The 18,859-nt window shown below is 47.9% G+C and overlaps 1 protein-coding gene across 8 annotated transcripts in view; it reads left to right on the top strand.

Annotated features, from left to right (window-relative positions):
• The window catches only part of Bcat1 (branched chain amino acid transaminase 1), an 82,312-nt gene that overhangs the window by 24,080 nt on the left and 39,373 nt on the right, over nt 1-18,859 (top strand). For 4 of the 8 annotated variants that reach the window (XM_063285688.1, XM_008763372.3, NM_001394001.1 and 1 more), the window contains 2 exon segments: nt 11,047-11,157; nt 18,652-18,852. In XM_063285688.1, coding sequence (XP_063141758.1) covers nt 11,047-11,157; nt 18,652-18,852 — 312 coding nt within the window. 8 annotated transcript variants of the gene reach the window in all.

The raw sequence follows: 18,859 nt of genomic DNA, 5'->3' as shown, positions 1-18,859 counted from the left end.
ACTCCTTGTTTTAGAGCAAAGTGAAGACAGAGGCAGGTAAGATCTTTAAAAATGAGATTTTCAAGAGAGATCATTTGTTTATTGTATGTGTGGGTGTGGCTATGGTACACTCTCAGTCTGACCAATGGCGGGTCAGTGCCCACAAACTGTGTGGATCTGGGGGATCAAACTCAGTTGTCAGGCTTGGTGGGAATGCCCTTTCTCACTCACGAGTATTGTCTCCAGCCTGCGGTGTTGTCCTTGGTAAGCCTTTATTTAAATCTCTCCCAAGGTTTGCCTGGCAGAAAACATCTGCGGGAGGGAACATCTTGGCAGCACGGTTCCTGTTTCTTTTTTCACTCTCTTTTAAAAACATCAGAGCTTTTCTTTCACGTCGCCAAGGGGTAAGCCACAAAAGTTGCTAGGGCATGAAGAAATGAATAGCGTAGGTCATTGTGTCCCAAGCCCTCCTGTCATCAAGCCACCACAAATCCCAGTATGTCCTCCCAGCTTTGCCTCCCTGAGAAGCCACTCCTAGTCGGGGCGGAACAGGGTTACCACATTTGCTACTACTGTGCCCCTCTTCTTAACCAAAAAGAAGAAAAGCGTCTTAGCGGTTGACAGCATGTACTGCTGTTACAGAAGACCCGAGCTCATTTCCCAGAACCCTTGTCTGGTTGCTCACAAAAGCCTGTAACCCCAGGGGCGTCCAACATCCTCTTCTGGGGTCTGAAGGCACTCACAGGACCATACACACAGGCACACAATGCACATACAATTAAAAATAAAAATAAATCATTCGGCTAGGAATGGTAGGGCGTGCCAATTAAACATCGGTCCTCGGAAACCAGGAGCAAGAGTGTATCTGTGAGCTCAGAGGTAGCCTGGTTTACATATTGCGTTCCAGGCCAGCTAGGGCTACGTAATGACACCCTGTTTAAAAATAAATCTTGAAAAATTTTTAAAAATTACGTATTTATTTTAGGGCCGGAAGAGGAAAAAGGAGCTTCCTGGCAAGCCTTTGAGGTGTAGCTTGAGCCATTAAAATAACTATGTCTACCACCATGATGCTCAACTGTGGTCCTGAGAAGCCTACATCATGCTCTTGGGTGGATCTTCTTGCTAAGCCTTGGTCTCAGTGTCTGTCTGTCTGTCTGTCTGTCGGTCTGTCTGTCTGTCGGTCTCTAAATGTGTATAAGCATTTTGCTTCCCTGTTTGCATGTGTACTATGCCTGGTGCTGTGGAGGCCAGAGGAGGGTGTTGGAGCGCTGGATCTACCCATGATTGTGAGCTGTCTGTCACGTTGCTACTGGCAACTGAACCTGGGCCTCAGCCAGAGCAACCAGTGCTCTTTAGCAACCAGGGCTCTTTAGCAACCGGTGCTCTTTCCCACTGAGCCACCGTTCCAGCCTCTCAGGTGTTGTTATTGTTACCATTTAAGATTGTCAGTGCTGGAGCTTGAACCCTGGGCCTTGTGTATGATGGCCCGGCAAGCTTCTTCTTTCTTTCTTCTCAGCCTTCTTTCTTCCTCATAAGCCTTAAAAAATGCCTTTGCCCAAATGCCAATTCTTCTCTCTGCTGGTTTACCCTCAAAAGCCGGGGATCAAGTTTTATCTGAGAGTCAAGGTGTCTACCCGAGGAACAAGGTGTCTCCTCGGGATGCTGTGATGGACAGTTCCCTGCCCAAACTGACAGTGGCATTTAAGATTCTAGAGAGCACACCAGGACCAGGCACACGCTTGGTGCTGTCACCCCAAGAAGCTTGATGGACACGTTCAGCCTGCTGGTGTTTGCTCTGGACTTCGTGATTTCCCAAGGAGTGGTAGGTGCCTGATTGTGTCACGTTTGATGGGACACATCGGTCTGTTGAATGAAAGGGTTGCCAGAACAATTGTGCAAACCACTGAGTTTATTGGAGGGAGTCTATTGGGGTTTATGAGAGCGTGGCTGAGGGACGTACTGTGACTTTTTTCCTCAGGGCCATGCACAGTTTGGAGTAGAGACTGCCTTGCCCAGGCAAGGAAACAACACAGTGGTAGCCTGGGGCTGTGGTAATGGTAAAGGTACCATTGACACTTCCAGTATGGTCCCAGGACTTGAGAGTCTAGCTGTCATTTCCTGGTGTGGGAAGGCTACAGAGAGGCAGGCCTCTGGGATGCAGCCTCTGTGAGTCAGCCATCTGTGACACATGGGACTTGGTGGTGATGCAGCTGTTTGGGGTCACCCACGCTCCCGTGGGTGAGCCCGGAAGCGTCACTGAACTGACTCTTCTGGGGCCTGCACTTTGGTCTGTCATTGCTTGGTACCCTGTAGGGGGTGAAGAGGTGTCTGCTCACAGCTCCTCAGAAAAAGTTGATACAGCAAGGGTGACTTTCACGAATGCCTGTGATTCAGGCAGCTGCTGTCTGGGTTTCTCCTACGTGACAATTCACAGGAGCCGTCTGGCTGAAGCCTCATCCTACAGTGAGCTACCATCTTCAATAGACCTCTCTTGACCACGTGCCTATGGGGCGGGAGGGACTGTCAGGTGTGTTATGCTCAGAGGACAGAGCTCCACAACCAGAGGGACACCTCGCAAATGACTTACTGAATACAAATATTAATTTAATTTAAAAAAATGGAGACAGCCTCATGTAGTCCAGACCGACCCCAAACACTTTTTTGTTGAGTCAGGGTCTCATTAAGTTGCCCTGGTTGTCCTGGACCTACGGAGACTTTCTGACTCAACAGAGATCCCTCTGCTTCTACTTCCCAAGTGCTGGGGTAAAAAGACTTGAGTCATCACCCCCGCAGCTGACCTTGAACTCCATTCTACTGCTTGTGTGTCCCAGGTACTGTGATGACAGGCGTGTGCTCCTATGCAGTCCATGTGTGATTCCCTGCATTTCCAAGGTTTGGCGAATGTATAGAGCACTCTGATGAGAAGAACCCTTCAATTAGCCGTTCCCTGAAGACTCTGGTGATTCAAATTCCCATGTTTCCATGTCTCAGTTTCCTGGGAATCTTTTATCATCATTGGCCACCAGCCGCACCCTCACCAGCCACGCCCCCAACAGCCCCACTCCCACCAGTCGCACCTCCCCACCTTTGCATGTGTTGATCACTTCCTGCAAATAAGCCCTGCATGTGCTTCCTAGAACTGGGAAGACAGTCACGGACATGCCGTGTTCTGCCATGTCTGTAGGCTCTGTACTTGTTGACTAGGGCACATCAGGGAGCAGGCTGGCTGTGGTCACATGTGTACCCTCCTCCGTCCCCATTTCCTTTCTTCTTCCTTCCTTCCTTCTATTAAATTACTTACAGAGTAATAAGCTTCTTTATGGCATTTTCATAATACTTTTGCTTTATGCTCCCCCACTTCTCCGCCATGGTCTTCCCCCACTCTGCCTTCCCCTTTCCCACTGCACCCTTTTGCCCCCAGTACCTCCTTACTTGGGTTTTCCTTCCCATGCACTCCTCTCCCTACATCGCTTCCCATCTGGTGAACCCCTAGATAGTTTCCTGGACTCTACCTACATTTTCTCCCATCTGGCTACAAGTGGTTTTAACAATTAGAAGCTGGAATCCCCAAGTGGGAGACAACATATGGTCCTCTTTATTCCCTACAGAAAAGTGTGACAACGGTTTATGAAGTGCGATGGGTAATTTTGGTTGTATACTTTGTTACACTGAGAAGGACCCAGAACAGTAGGTACCCTGGACATGCCTCTGCAGTGTTAACCTGGGATGGAGGGGTAGACCCACCTTGATTGTGAATAACCCATATCACAGCCTGGACTTCCAGACTGAGTAAAATGGAAAAAAAGGAAAGCCAGCCCCAACTAGCTTTCCTGTGTCACATTCAAATCTGTCCGGATGTGAATGTGAACTGGCAGCCTAGTTCCTGGCCTGTACCTTCCCACCACAGTCAGACTGTTTCCTCTTCATTGGAGGGCTGATGTGAACTCTTCCTTTCTGTTAGGTATTTCCTCACACTAACCAGGAAGTAACTGATATGTACTTGATGTTCATTATCTCGAGTCTCCTGGGAATAATGTAAATTACGGTAGGAGAAAGTATAGCAGAAGTTTGTGTGGCCTAGGATGTGAATGCTGCCTCCTTCCCATCCAAACATGTCAGGGGTCTGCAAGCCCAGCAGCAGGAAATGTTACTTGCTTGCATGCCTGCTTGCCTGCTTGCTTGCTCTCTTGCTGTCCTGGTTACTTTTGTGTCAATTTGACACAAACTAGAGTCATCCAGGAGGAAGGACCCTCAGCGGAGAAAATGCCTCCTTGCAGACTGTCCTGTAGGCACGGTCTTGGTTGTTGATTGCTGTGGGAGGGCCCAGCATATCTTGGACATTGTCACCCATGGGAAGGTGGCCCTGCCTTGAATTCTCTCAAAGATGGGCTCTGGTCCCAAAATGTGAGCCAAATAAACCCTCACTCCCACGGTTGCTTTTGACCGTGGTGTTTTTCACAGCAGCAGAAAGCACACAGGCGCGTTTTCCTGTGGACACAGGAAGACTGCAACGCTGGAGACCCTGGAGAGAGCCAAGTGGTGCAGGAGACAGCACAGGCAGAGGTCGCTGGGCTGGGCTGCTCTAGAGACCATCAAGGAGAGCTAGGGCTTGCTGGCAGAGGCAGTTCCTCACATTAAATCTGAACCAGATTTGAGCAGCACCTTTATCTTTACGTGGTCATCACCGGGGGCTCCTGGGCTGCTCCTTTTGTGTCTGCATATGGTTTTATGCTCGTGAGTGCAGAGCCTGTGGAGATGCAAGAGGGGATCCCCTGGGGGCTGTAGTTACAAGTGGTTGTAGGGAGCTAGGAGCCAGACTCCGTCCTCTGCATGAGCAGCAAGTGCTCTAACCATTGAACCATCCCTCCAGCTCTGATGGCTCAGTGGTTAAGAGCACTGACTGCTCTTCCAGAGGTCCTGAGTTCAAATCCCAGCAACCACATGGTGGTTCACAACCATCTGTAGTGAGATCTGATGCCCTCTTCTGGTGTGTCTGAAGAGAGCTACAGTGTACTCATGTAAATAAATAAATCTTAAAAGAGAGAGAGAGAGAGAGAGAGAGAGAGAGAGAGAGCAAGTCCCATCTAGTACAGTGGTATATGGACTCAGGAGGCAGAAGCAGGCAGATCTCTGTGAGTTCGAGGCCAGCCAGGACTACACAGTGAGACAAGCGTGTAAAATAAAATATTCTCTAGAGTCTTGAAGGAGATAATCTGTTTTGGTTTTAGCCTCATTTAATTAGGTTTAATAATGTCTCCCACTCAGAACTGGAAATGTGGATCTATTTTTGTAAAGTGCAAAACTTAAGCCCAAGTGTTTCCTAACAAACACTGAAATCTCTAATCTCTGCTTAGACTCCTTTTCTCTGCCCATCTGTCACTCCTGTGGCAGAGCCTCAAGATGGCCGGAGGCTTTCCAGGGTAAGGCTGTCCTCTGTGTGCAGAGGTAATGGGAAGCACACAGGAGGGTGGGGGAGTGAGGGGCAGGCTCAGGTGTCTGGTCTGAGAGAAAGGAGCCTGGGTGTCGGAAGCGTTTAGCACATTCATTTTCTGAGTGACACTGCATGGCCATGTAGTCTGTCTTTACACGGCCACCCCATGACACATTTTGTGTGGTGTTCTGAGGGAAGAGGAGACTCCCATTACCAGGTCACCTGTGAACTGCCTCTCAGCAGGCTTGCCCTGTGCAGATTATAGGAGCACGGGTAAGGAGATTTAAAGATTAGGTCATGGAGTGTTAATCGATTGTTCTTGCAAAAAGGGACAATTGGATTTAAGAGGTTTGTGAAGAAAATGCAAACACACACACCACACACACACACACACACACACACACACACACACACACACACACACACACACACACACACACACGTTGAAAGAATACATCCAGAAAACAGAAAACACCAGCACTGTAAAAGCAAGAACGAGTCAGGCCCTTTGAGGCAGAGCTGAATTAATTTGCAGTTCCCACCTCAAGTGCTCCCTGTCCATACTGGGATAACAGATACTCAGTCACTGCGGACGGAGGTCAAGGTCGTCTGGGTTTGACCCCAGCACACAGCATAACCTGAGCATGGATGAATATATTGCAATTCCTGCACTGAGGTAATTGAGGGAGAATTAGAGGTTCATGCAGTATGAATACTTAGTGACTTCGAACCCAACTTTGAAGTCAGCATCAGTTAAGTGAGACGTCTCAAAAATGAACAGACTTGATCACAGTGACAGGTGGCGAACCACAACTTTTCCTCTTTGTCACTGAAGCGTCAGTCACCATCTATATCCAAGTCCAGCTGTGGATCTGCATTAATCCCATCTACTGCCAAGATCTTTTGACGCAGCCGAGTGATACTGTGCCCAATGGGCATGGCAGAACGTCATTAGGCAACATTCATTGTTATGTGTCTTTAGCAGAACAATAGTAGGTTTTCCTCTAGGTCCATGACTTATCTAGTCTCAAGGTTTTGGCCACTTCAACAGTGTAATGAGTGAGTCCCACCTCGTAGACTGGGCCTTTCAATCTAATACAAAAGTTGCTGGTTACTCCCGAAATGGTAAGCGAGGGCAGAAAGTTTATTTGAGGAATCAAAATGCTGGGCTGTCTTGTCAGGGGAGTGGGTGTGTGAATGGAGCAGGAAGCCTTTAGGGGACAAAGAGGGAGGGGTGCAGACCAGAAAAGTGTAGGTGTCAGTGCAGGATGAGTCAGGAACTTGATGTCTTTGCCAGAGGATCAGGTCAGTAAGGGATAAGATGGCTTTCCTGGTAAACAATCTCACAATAGGTGATTTCTGTCAGAAGCTGAACTTAGGACCTTGTTTTTGTTTTTGTTTTACCCCATAACAGTCCTTCTGTTTAACTGAGTCAAGCCAGATTCGTTCTGTTTAGGACAAAATCACCAACACTGCCCTTTGGGGACCAGCTTTGTATCCAACAATAGCATTTGGGCAACTTTGTATCCAACAGTAGCATTTGTGCCCCACCTCACCGTTACATCTTGCAGTCCGGTCTCTGTTGTGGATCTCATGGTCCACAGGTGGGTGATAGTGGTGATTCCTTTTCTCCTCTAGTGGTCCGAGAAGTACTTTTCAGTACCATGCATATTGGTCTGGAGGGGTAGAGTTTCAGCTAGGCTAGGCCTCCATGTTTGATGACATAGACAAGTTATGTTTCCAGCAACAGGGCCTTACCAATCAGGTTATGGAGAGTAACCAGTGGCCTTGGCTATAGCCCGTGATGTTTGGGAGAGTCCTCCGGACCCCTTTGGCCAACTACTCAATAGGATGTACTCCATTCCTGGCACCGGAGGTTTTATTTGGTGGCATAAGGTATCTGGTTGGGCGTTGTGGCTCCCTCTGTATAGTGATTCCATTTAAGTTCCCCTCACACCTGTGTATTTTGGGGGGGGGCTTCTATAGTAGTAGGTTTCCATATGGCTTTTCAAGTGGCCTTTAGTGTTATTAGTATCTTCTCATATCCCCCCTCTCCTTTTCTCTCACCTCCCCCATTCCATCCATTCCTCTTTGTCTTTTTGTAATACTATGCTTGATTTCCTCTTCCTTGGAAGAACCCCCTCTTCTCCCAAGTCCTTTACAAGCTACCATCTTCTGGTTATTCATAGGAGCATGCCTATTTAAAGCCTAAAAGCTAACATCCACGTGTAAGAGAAAACATTTGATATTCGTCGTTCCAGGTCTGTGTTTCTCAAGCAGGATGACTGTTTCTGGCCCCATCCACTTACCTGCACATTTTGTTTTTCTTAACAGTTGAACCACAACCTTCCTTTGTGTAAATGTGCCACATTTTATGATCCTATCTGTTAATTAATTGGTGGTTATCTAGGTGGTTTCCAATTCCTGGCGATTTGGGTAGAGCAGAAGTGGACTTGGACAGTAAAATGCGCATGCCCAAGGGCGCCAGGGCAGCAACGGATGCCGACAGTAGCCAAGATCTGTTGGATCTTGACGTAAGTCAGTTGGAAGCTTTTTGAAGAGCCTCATGTGGCAGGTCACATCCTGGCCAGGTGACCGACAGACCCACCTAGACTAACTCCTTATAGAGAAGACAGCAATATTTAAAGTTCTAATCTTTGGGGCAAGAGGTCAAACTCAGTTTCTGTCTTTTTCTTGATCAGGAAAGAGGAAGTAGTTCTACATGGGTGAGAGCCTCCGGAATTGCATATAGAATTTTAAATCCTAAATAAGGGTAGCTGTGAAATATCCCTTTCTAGTTTTACCTGGAAAACAGCAGGCGGGGTTCAAGGTTGACCAGGGGAAGGGTCCACCCTCTTGGGCCTCCAAGATTGCTGCTCTCTGTCTAGCTACTTTAATAGAAGGACTTTGGAACCAGGCGGATTGAACTGCTTTCTCCCCAGAAAGCCATCTTCCTATTTCAAAATCCAGGGACCACTATTACTTTGTGAAGGAGGAGGGCTCCCTGCCTGTAAGCTGAGACATTGACTGAGAATCCCTGGAACCACCGTGCACTTTAGTAACTATGAACAAATACACCTCAACATTAAAAAAAGTTAATGAGAAACACATACTGGAGAAACACTTCAGGCTGTTGGAACAGGCCAGGGCTTTCCACCCAAGAGGAGGGCAGAGGGGGCTAAAGCTGGCCCCTCTCCCTTTTCCTTCACTGAACCCAGAAATATATCTAAGCTTCTTTTTCTCTTTTTAATATTGCTATAGAAGCTCACTGTCAGAAATGCCAAAACGGTATTCCTGGGAAGGCACTATTTTTAACTATGTGTCCCTGTGTACACATGTTGTTATACCGTGTGGAGAGCTTACATTAGCAGAGGAAAGACTCTGCGTCTGAACTGCAGCAGAGCAATTCTTAGGTAGGTCCTTTATGACCTTTGCAAGCAAGCAGAGCCTATCAGAAGCGTTTAGCACAAACACATTGTTACAAGGTTTTAATGTCATCATGGTGGGCCAGTTTTCTTTCAAGTCACGATGACCTGGTTCTCAGAAGGTCTTTGTGGTCTAAACAACACCAATTTTATTTTCCCGGAGAAGTACAAGTATTAACACTCTGGAAACCAGTCTGAACAATAGGGAGAAGGGAGGCCCTGTTATTATTTAACTCATTTTAAAAAATCGATAGTGAGGGCAGAAATGGAGTTAGCTTCTAACACCTGAGTGCAAGGCCTCAAGACCAGCTGGTGTTGCGTCCCTGGGGGCTGGCAGTGGTTGTGGAAACGGATGCCAACCCCTGGTGTTTGCTTGTTTGTGTGGGAGACAGGGTCTCACTGTAGGGTCAGTCATCTTTGTCAGCCTCTCAAGAGCCGGGTTAAAAGCGACAACCACCACACCGACAACCACCACACCATGCTGGCAGGGCGGCTGTTTTGCCTGAAGCATAACACATGGTGATTGCTTCTGAGGCTACCGGCAGGGTAGCTAGGTCGTGCGAACCGCGACACAGAGCCCTGGAGAACCGGATTCACGTTTTGAGGTCTGTTGCAAGCCAGAGCCCAAGCACAAATGCTGGTCCCTGCTACAAACTCTGGTCCAGACAGCGCCGTTTTGATGCTAATGTGTCGCCGAGTTGTCCCTGCTGGGTAGAATTCCTGAGTAAAGCGCGGGTGCTCCTGGGTCCTGGATGCGCGCGCCCAGCCATGCGTGACCGCACGCACCCGTGACGCGGAGATGCTGCAGAGGCTGCGCTCGTCCCTGCGTCGGGTGCCTGCTGGTGGCTCTCCCATCATACCTCTATCGCCTGCCCCGCCGAACTGCAACCCCGGGCTCTCGGCAGCGCCGCTGTGCCACGCATTTCCACGCGCCCGCAGCTTTGTCATGGCCTACTTGTCCCGGGCAACTGCAACCCTGGCCCGCCAGGTACCTGCGTGGCAAAGGGCGAGGGGCGCTAGGACCAGCATCCTGCGGGTCTCACTCGGGGGGGGGGGGCTACTGCGGGAGGGCGCCACTAGGCTTTCCGGTAGCCGCAAGGCACCACTGGTCGCGAAGGGGTATAGGGTGTGTGTGTTTGGGGGGGGTCACCGCTGGAGACTCGGAGATGCGGAAAACTCGGAGGTTGTCACAGAGAATGCAGGGTTTGGGAGACGCTAGGTCGCAGCGGAGGTCGCCACTAGGGAACTCAGGGATGGAGGTAATTCATGGGTGCTCTCGAGTCGCCACCAGTGACTCAGGAGCTAAGAGTGTCTCCCCCGGGGCATTCTGGGGTCATCCTGGGGCTCTCCATTGGGCACCGAAGGATCACTGTTGGGATTCAAGGGTCATTACAGGAATGCTGGGGTCACAGTCGAATATGGGGAGAAAACGTGGGGGTCGCCACAGGAACTGGGGCACGTTAGGGATGGCTGAGATGTCACCAGGGATTCTGGAGTCTAGGCTAGGAAAACTGGAGGATGACGGGGAGATTTTTGCCACCAAAACATCCGGACCGCTGCCTCTGCCTTCGACCCCTTCCTTCCCTCCTTCCCAGCTATTTAGCAAACTAGCTCCCAGCTTTTTGAATGAATGCCTGCCTCTTTCACTAGTTAATTCCGAACCACCGTATCTTTTATTTATTTAATTGCTACCAGTATCAAGAGGTCTTGTTTTTCGAATGTAATGTTTTGGCCGCCGCCAAAGCACGGGGGACCCTGCGGGTGGAGAAAATGGTTTCAGCCAGTCTGCGTCCCCTCAAGCTTGAAGCAGCCTGCCTATTGTGCGCCTGTGATTGACAAGACCACGAGGCTGAGCGCGCTCGAGAGATTTTTTTTTTCCCCACCTCTCTATAAACGGCTTAAACCCTCGGTCTAGACGACTTACTCGGACATTCGGGAGACAATTGCCTTCTTGTTCATTGCTGGAGAACCCTGGCTCCTGGGCTGACCCGGAATTTAAGGAGCTCCTCCCCAAGCTGCTAGAAGATATATTAAGTCAGACCTGGGAGGGTGGGAAGCCTAGGACAGTCACTCCGGCTGGAGCTGGCCCTGTGTGTTGGACGGTCCAGGTTTGGCTTTTCTGTCTTCTGTGATGGTAAGTCCCTTGATCAGGTCCCCGCATTGACCCACCTGGCTTTACTTAATGGAGGTTTAATTATTTTTATTTTAAAGGACTGCAGTAATGGATGTTCGGCATCGTATGCTGAAGAAGAAGAATTAGAAGCTTCGACCGAGTCGTATGATGAAGAAGGAGGATCAGAAGCTTCGACCCAGACGTTTAGGGTAAGGCATCTGTGGGGTGGTGGTTAAGTTACTGAGTTAATGCATTTCTGGTTGAAATTAGGGGTTGGGGAATTTTTAAACCGAATGAGTTGTTGAATTTTAAATTACAGCCAGGGAGGGGGAAAAGTCATTGGAGATTACAGTCAGCAGAGCAAAATTTACCCGACAGCAGGCTGTTTGTTTTATGAATCATACATTTTATGGAAAATAGCGAATTAATGAATAGGAATCCGAGGTGGCTTTTTACATTGCATCAGCTTAATCCTTCGCTCTGCTTGTCCAAGAAAAGGGCACTGTACCTTTTCTCCTTTAAAAAAAAAAAAGTCACGGAATACGTTTACAGACCAGGATTGGGTTTTCTTTCCATCTGAACGTGTGGCGTATGTCTGACACGGTCTCATGCGTCCCAGCGGAGTTATTGGAGGGAGAGAGAGAAAGATCTCATTAAGTACTCATCAACCCTCTATCCTTCTCCACCAGCCCCCAGCCTGGAGGGTTTTGCTGATCTTCATGGGTGCTTGGCTCTGCCACTTTCCTGGCTCTGATATCCACTGTCAATTGTCACCCATAGTACAGAATGTCCCTGTGACCTCACATCCTGGCAGGCAGGGTCCAGAGAGGCAGTGGAACTTGACTCATCAATTTTGTACCGCAGGGAAGGAACACTCAGTGTTCGGGGACAGTGCTAGGAACTCGAAGGGGAATGGTGAATTCAAGATAAGCCCTCTGCTCACAAGCGATTTGTTTTAACCCAAAAGACAGTAAAATATACTACAGTGAGGTGCTGTGGATTTTGTCTGCGTGATTTCCGGTTCGTTAAAGCAATTTCACTGCAGGGCTTCCACGATGCCCATGTGATTCATACGTGACCGGTCAGTGGAACCTGGGCTCAGTTCTTTAATTTCCTCCAGGACTCAGCTCTAATACATGAGAGGTTTGGGGTCGTACTGGCTGATCTGGAACTATACAGGCTGGCCTTGAACTCCTGCTAACCTTTTAAAGACAATGATTCAGCAAATCGGTATCTAAAAAAAAAAAAAAAAAAAAAAAAAAAAAAAAAAAAAAGAAAGAAAGAAAGAAAGAAAAGAAAAAGAAAAGACTATGCTTTCATGCAAAGCATTCAGTGCAAGATAGAGTTCATAGTGAAAATAGTGTATTTGTTAATTGAAATTTGACCTGCTCTGCGTGTGTTCTTGGTGTTGGACCGAGACAGTATCGATAATCTGGGGAATAAAAATGATGGGTTTTATTGGAAGCACCATCTTGGTTTTGCATGGTGCTGGCTGTTGGACCAGGGCCTTGGACACACTCTATTACTGAGTCACACTCTTAGCCTCGATCCCTGCTTCTTACAGTTTTCTGTCCGCTAATTTACTGTTGCCTCCCAGGTCTCTCCTAGGTCCTTTTCTTATTATTGTCCCGTTCCCCTGTGACAGGGCCCCATTAGAGTGAGGGTCAAGTTTTCCAGCTGGGCAGAGAAAGCAGTCATCCTTTTTAATTTTTTAAATATAATTCTTCAAAAATTAAAAATATCTGTTGTCATTTTTAAATTTTCATATATTTATTTGTTATTGTAAGAGGGCACCATTGGTGCCTGTGTGGGTATCGGGTAAGTAGGAGGGGTTGTCTCTCCCCTTTCCCACCAAGGCTTGAGCGCTCTGGAAGTCAGGCTTGTACAGTGTGCCTTTACTCTTTTTGTGGGCTGTTTTTCTCATTTTTTTTTCTCTCAACAATTTATTTTTAAGTGTGCATGTCTCTCTCTGTCTCTCTGTCTCTTTGTGTGTGATTACGTGCGTGCGCATGCGTGCACATGTATGAGTGCCATTGGAGACCAGATGCCTCTGGGACTGCAGTTAGAGATGGCAATGAACCTCTTGACACAGTGCAGGGTAGTGAATTTGGTCCTCTGGAAGAGCTGCCTGCACTCTTCCGGTGAGCCATCTCTCCATCTCCTTTTAAGGAGCTGTATTTATTACCTCGGAGTCTTCCTATGGACCCCAGAGATGAGCTCTCTTTGTCTTAGTTTCCTCTGATTGACCCCAAAGCTGTAGAATTTTCTTCTTCAGACCTCATTAGATTCTCAGAGAGGCTCTATAAACAGCACAGACTAGATGAGCGCCGTCTTTCTCAGTGCAGCAGAAACATGCAGGGGCTCCCTGGGAAGCCCCGTGCTTCTCAGTGCTGACGCACCAGGCTTAGGGCGAATTTAGTTCAGCTTCCAGCACGGAGAGGAACGGAAGTGCTCAGGTGCCTCCTTGTGAATGTCAGATCAGGAAATTGTTCCCCCCTTCTTAATTTTTACATGTGTTGTTTACTTCTTTTGTGTATGTGTGTGGGCACCCGCAAGTCAGAACAACTTGTAGGAGTTAGTTCTTCCCTTCTACGGTGTGGGTTCCAGGTTCTTAATATGCCCTGTGTTATTCCTCAGTTACTGTGCTGTCCTGTTTTCTTCCAATGAACGTGATATTAGACATCACTGTACAAACCCTGGTTGGTTAGATCCTCCCTCCCCCACTTTCTTTCTGACCTAGGATCTCATTGTGTAACCCTGGCTGGCCTAGAACTCACCAGGTAGACCAGGCTGGCCTGCTGACTTGGAACTCAGGAATCTACCTGCCTTAGCTTTTTAAATGCTGGGATTAAAGATGTGTACCGCCCCATCTGACTTTTTAAAGATTTATTTTACTTTATGGAAGCACTGCATGGGTCTTCCCTCCACATGTATGTGTGACTGGTGTCCACATAGGCCTGAGAGGGTGTGGGTTCCCTTGGGCCAGGATTACAGATCACTGTGAGCTGCCATTGTGGGTGCTGGAATTGAACCCAGGTCCTCTGAAAGAGCAGCTGGTGCTCTTAGCTTCTGAGCCTTGTCTTTAGGTCTCACCCCACCTCACTTCTACTGAAGCCCTTGCCTTTAATCCCGGCACTCAGAAGACAGAGGCTGGTGGATCTTTGAGCTCAAGGCTGTCTGGGGCTACATAGTATATCTGTCTCAAACAAACAAACAAACAAACAAACAAATAAAAAACCAAAACAACCCCCTAACCTTTGATCTCCAGAGTTGTTGAAACTGTCTCAAAGAAAGAAATGTCTTAAGTTCTTGGTGAAATTATAAAGGCCACAACATCTTGTGTTACTGGATATAGGGCAATCTTTCTGTTTAAACTGGAATTAGAGGGAAACAATCAGGGGAGAGATTGTGATTCATACAAACAGAAGGAACATCTGGAAAATTGTTTTTAATGGATTTATTTATTGATTTATGTGTGTGAGTACACTGTAGCTGTCTGCAGACACACCAGAAGAGGGCATCGGATCCCATTACAGATGGTGGTGAGCCACCATGTGGTTGCTGGGAATTGAACTCAGCCTCTGGAAGAGCAGTCAGGGCTCTTAACCACTGAGCCATCTCTCCAGCTCTAGAGGAAAAGCACTAACTTGAATATAAGGTGTTCTGTGTCTCAGCTTGGCTATTAAGCAGCTTTGATGCTTCGCTTGGTTTAGCCTGGGATAATTGTAGGTGGGCCCCACTTCTATTTGTCTACTTTTTGCAGTGCTGGGTGTTGTGCACCTTTACACTGTAAGCAAATGCTCTGCCCCTATAGCTTAGGCTCTGGAAGCATTTTAGGAGGCGTTCAGAGCATACAACCATATAAATGATACTGTGGTTGTCTTAACCTGGGGATTTGAACTCCAGGCTCCTTGCTTTCCCAGCAGGTACTCTTTCCCACTAAGCTATCGCCCTACTGTGGGAAAATGTAAAAACCATGAGCTAGATCACAGATCACGTTTCAATGGACCCAGAACTCCGAGAAGCTGGGGCTAAGTAGACATTTTTCACAAAGTTTCGAAAGCGATGTTTAGCTTGGCAGACAGACTGTGGATCAAGAACTATCTCGAAGTTGATCTCAGAGGCTTGGGGGCCCAGGCCTGGGAAATCACTGGTGTGGAGGTAGGGAAGCCTGGTGAGGTTGGACAAAGCTCAGCATTGCTCAGACTCTTACATCTCACCACAGCTGGCTTGCTTGTTCAATCACTAAGCCTCCAGGGAAGACAGGAGAGTCTCTCCTCTGCAGGCTTCCCTGCTCCCTAGACAGGCAGGGGCTTGCAGAGGGGTATGAACGAGGTTTCCTGTGCCTACTGAGCTTATAGCAAACTACCGTCCTGGAAAGAAGGAGATGGCAAAGGTTGTGGTCTCAGCAAAACAGCCAGAGAGGCCTTAGAGAGCTGGTATATCGGGGCATAGCCATCTATCTTGGTCCACACTTTGTCTTTCCCAACTGCAATGGCTGTAGAATCCCTGTCCTTTCACCTCTGTTTTCTCATTCCTCTTCTTCCTGCAGCAGGGGTCTTTGCTATGTCCTACTTTGTCCATCTGCCTGAAATACATTGCTCCTGGGTCTGTAGACGTCCTGCCTGCTCTCTACATTCAGGCATGCTCAGATACACAAGGCAGGCCTCTGCAAAGCCAAGATCAACATCCTGTCCCCTTCCCTGCCCCTTCTCCTCAGTTTCTTTGGTTCTTCAAAACATTAACCACCTTTTGATTTAGTTTCCTGGCTATTTCTTTATCTCCCCTTTGCTTGCAGAGCAAGGATGGTTATTTCTTTTTTTTTTCTTTTTTCTTTTTTTCGGAGCTGGGGACCGAACCCAGGGCCTTGCGCTCGCTAGGCAAGTACTCTACCACTGAGCTAAATCCCCAACCCCAGGATGGTTATTTCTAATGACCATGGCATTATAGACACAGAGTAGCTCAAAAATACTAGATCAAGGTATGGATAATCCGTTGTGGATATCCCATGCTAACCTGTATGTCTGTCCTTGACTGACAGTCACATTGTCTAGGAAGCAGGGGCTGGACCTCGGACAGTCTTAGAACATTCTGTGCGTTCCCCGAGCCACAGAGCCTCTGCAATTAAAGCTTAAATAAAATTAAAGGTGCTAAGAATAATAAAAAAGAATGCTGATGTTGAGTAAAAAGGAAAATCGGGCACCCTCAAGGTTGATGATGTTACTTACGGTTTATCCTAAAGCTTGAAGACAGTTTTATTAAAAGTTCAAGAGAAAACTAGCAGGGTGGGCAAGCTGTAATCTTGGCAGCTGCCTGGAGGAGGGAGATGGGTAAGGGGAGGAGAGAAAGCCCCGCTTTCGGGATAAGCTGTTTGCTGTCTGATGGCTGTTCATTCCATGTCAGGAAGCGGTACTGCAGAGTTATAAATTTGGTGAAGATTTAAGAGTGGTGTGCAGTCAGCCTCGAGTGAAGCCAGAGCTGGTTTATAGTGGCTGGGAGAGCAACGTTTCCCTGGTCCTTTGAAGAATCATTCACATTATTGATCATGTCATTTAAAAAGAAATCGGGGGTGGGGTTTGGGGATTTAGCTCAGTGGTAGAGCAAGCGCAAGGCCCTGGGTTCGGTCCCCAGCTCCAAAAAATAGAAAAGTAAAAAAAAAAAAAAAAAAAAAAAAAAAAGAAATCGGGGCCATGGTGGCTCAGTGGGTAAAAGTAAGTGCTGGGTAAGCCTGCCTGACACCCCGTGTTTGATCCCTGGTACCGGTGGTTCACGGAGGGATCCAAATCCCAAAATTGACCTCTGAGCTCCACACGGCTATGTGGAGTGTGCCTGCATTCATACATAGCGTGTCCATGTACACACAACAACAAATAAAACTTTAAATAGCCAATGTCCGTTGGCTTTGCGGTGTTTAAGTCGTGTCTAGGATCCGGGCTCACTGGTCAGCTCACACTGTCCGTCTTACAGACAGACCTGTTCCGTGTCTTCCTGTGAGAAACTTTGCTAATAATCTCAGGGTCAGAAACTGTGGGTGGGGGCTGGGGGAGTAGCACAGTTGGCAGAGCGCTTGTCTGGTGTGCACAGCTCAGAGTCTTTGTATGGAGAGCTTTTGAGCCAGCCTGAGTGACAAGAGGCTCTGACGGACGCTCCCCCAACCCCCACCAAAAGCTTTCTTCTTTATAGTTTCTTTTTAAAAATTTACTGTTGTTGTTGTTGTTGTTGCTGTTGTTGAATGTCTGTTCTCAAGTTAAGGGTCAGAAGTGAGGTGACTTTGGGTGTTTGTGATGGTCAGGCTGGCTTTGTGGAGAACAGCTGAGGGCACTTGTTCTCTACCTCCCTGTTTTTGTGGGGCTGAATAGGAGGGCTTTTGTTTACTGTCTCCTCCTCCCAGGACAGCGTTTGTATCTGAGGCTCCATTCTCTGCCTGTCCATCTTCAAAGAGAGAGAGAGTACTTCTTTGCTGTGCCCATCTGCCAGCCTCTGCATCTGGAGGAGCAGGAGACTTGTGCTTGGAATGTTCTGGGGAGGTGGAGCAAAGCCATAGTGGGCAGTGGCTTGGTCCTTAGAGATCCTTCTGTGAGCGGTGCTGCTGTGTTTCCTGGAGGATTCCCCTTCCTTTGGGAGATGTTCCACTTGGGTTTGGTGGGAATGGGGAACGGACCCTCCTCTTCCTAAATCATTTCAGCACACCTCCCACACACAGCCCTGAAGTTTGCTTCTTGTGGGATTACAACCAAAGCAGCTGCAGGGATCTGTTTGTGAGTTAGCCATGCTATGTAACCTCGGCTAGCCTGGCACTCTCTTTGTAGCCCAGGCTGGCCTCATATTTGTGGCTCTTCTCATACTTCAGCCCTCCAGGGTGCCAGGATGATAGGTGTACACCACCGAATTATTGTAGGAATTATTGATTTTTTTTCTACAAAAAAAATAGATTTCTAGATTCATTTTGTTTTGTGAAGTAAATGTGTGTTTTGACTTTACATATCTGTGTGCATGCATTGTGCCTATGGAGGTCAGAAGACAGTGTTTATGAATGGTTATGAATGGTTATAAATGGTTATGAACCAACACCGGGGTGCTGGGAACCAAACTTGGGTCCTCTGTGAGAGCGACAAGTGCTCTTTCCCACAGAGCCACCTCCCCGGCTCTAAGATTATTATTAGTTTACATTTTTAATTGTAGCTATTCATCGTTTGTGGGGGAGGGGCCGAGGGGGGGGGATGCATGCACAGCGCTTGTGCACAGCTCAGAGGACAACTTGCCGGGCCTCGGTTTTCTCCTTCCACCATGTGGGTCCCAGGATCAAGCTTGGGTTTGCAGACTTGGTGGCAGGTGTATGTATTTTGCTGAGTCACCTCGGCAGCCATGTTGCAGAGATTCTGGACAGTTGGCTGCTGAACTCTGAGCACAGGTTTGGGTCTGTTCGATTCTCAGTGTTAAGAGCATTATATTGGGGTTGTTGTGTGAGACTTGTTCTGTTTTGTTTTGTTTTTTTTTTTTTGACAAGGTGGGTGAACTTCTGAACCTCTTGCCTCCGGTCTTTCTGTGGTGCCGGGGTCAAACCCAGGGCTTCTGCAAGCACCCTACTAACTGCAGCAAGTCCCCAACACTCTGCTCATGACTGGTTACAGTCATGTCATCACCATTGGATCATCTAGCCAGTGCAGTGTGGGCTCCAAGCTCTTTCCTTTTCTCCTCTACAGGCCAAAGATCTCATTATCACAAAAGCCGATGTCTTAAAAAAGAAGCCCGACCCCAGCTCGCTGGTCTTTGGAGCTTCGTTCACTGACCACATGCTGATGGTGGAGTGGACCTCCAAGTATGGATGGGATAAGCCTCACATCAAGCCTTTTGAAAACTTGTCCATACATCCCGCTGCCTCTGTTTTGCACTATGCTGTGGAAGTAAGTG

The sequence above is a fragment of the Rattus norvegicus genome, chromosome 4 (assembly GCF_036323735.1).
Source record: "Rattus norvegicus strain BN/NHsdMcwi chromosome 4, GRCr8, whole genome shotgun sequence".
Classification (NCBI taxonomy): Eukaryota; Metazoa; Chordata; class Mammalia; order Rodentia; family Muridae; genus Rattus; species Rattus norvegicus.
The sequence above is the reverse complement of the archived record's forward strand: the minus strand, read 5'-3'. Positions and strand labels throughout refer to the sequence as shown.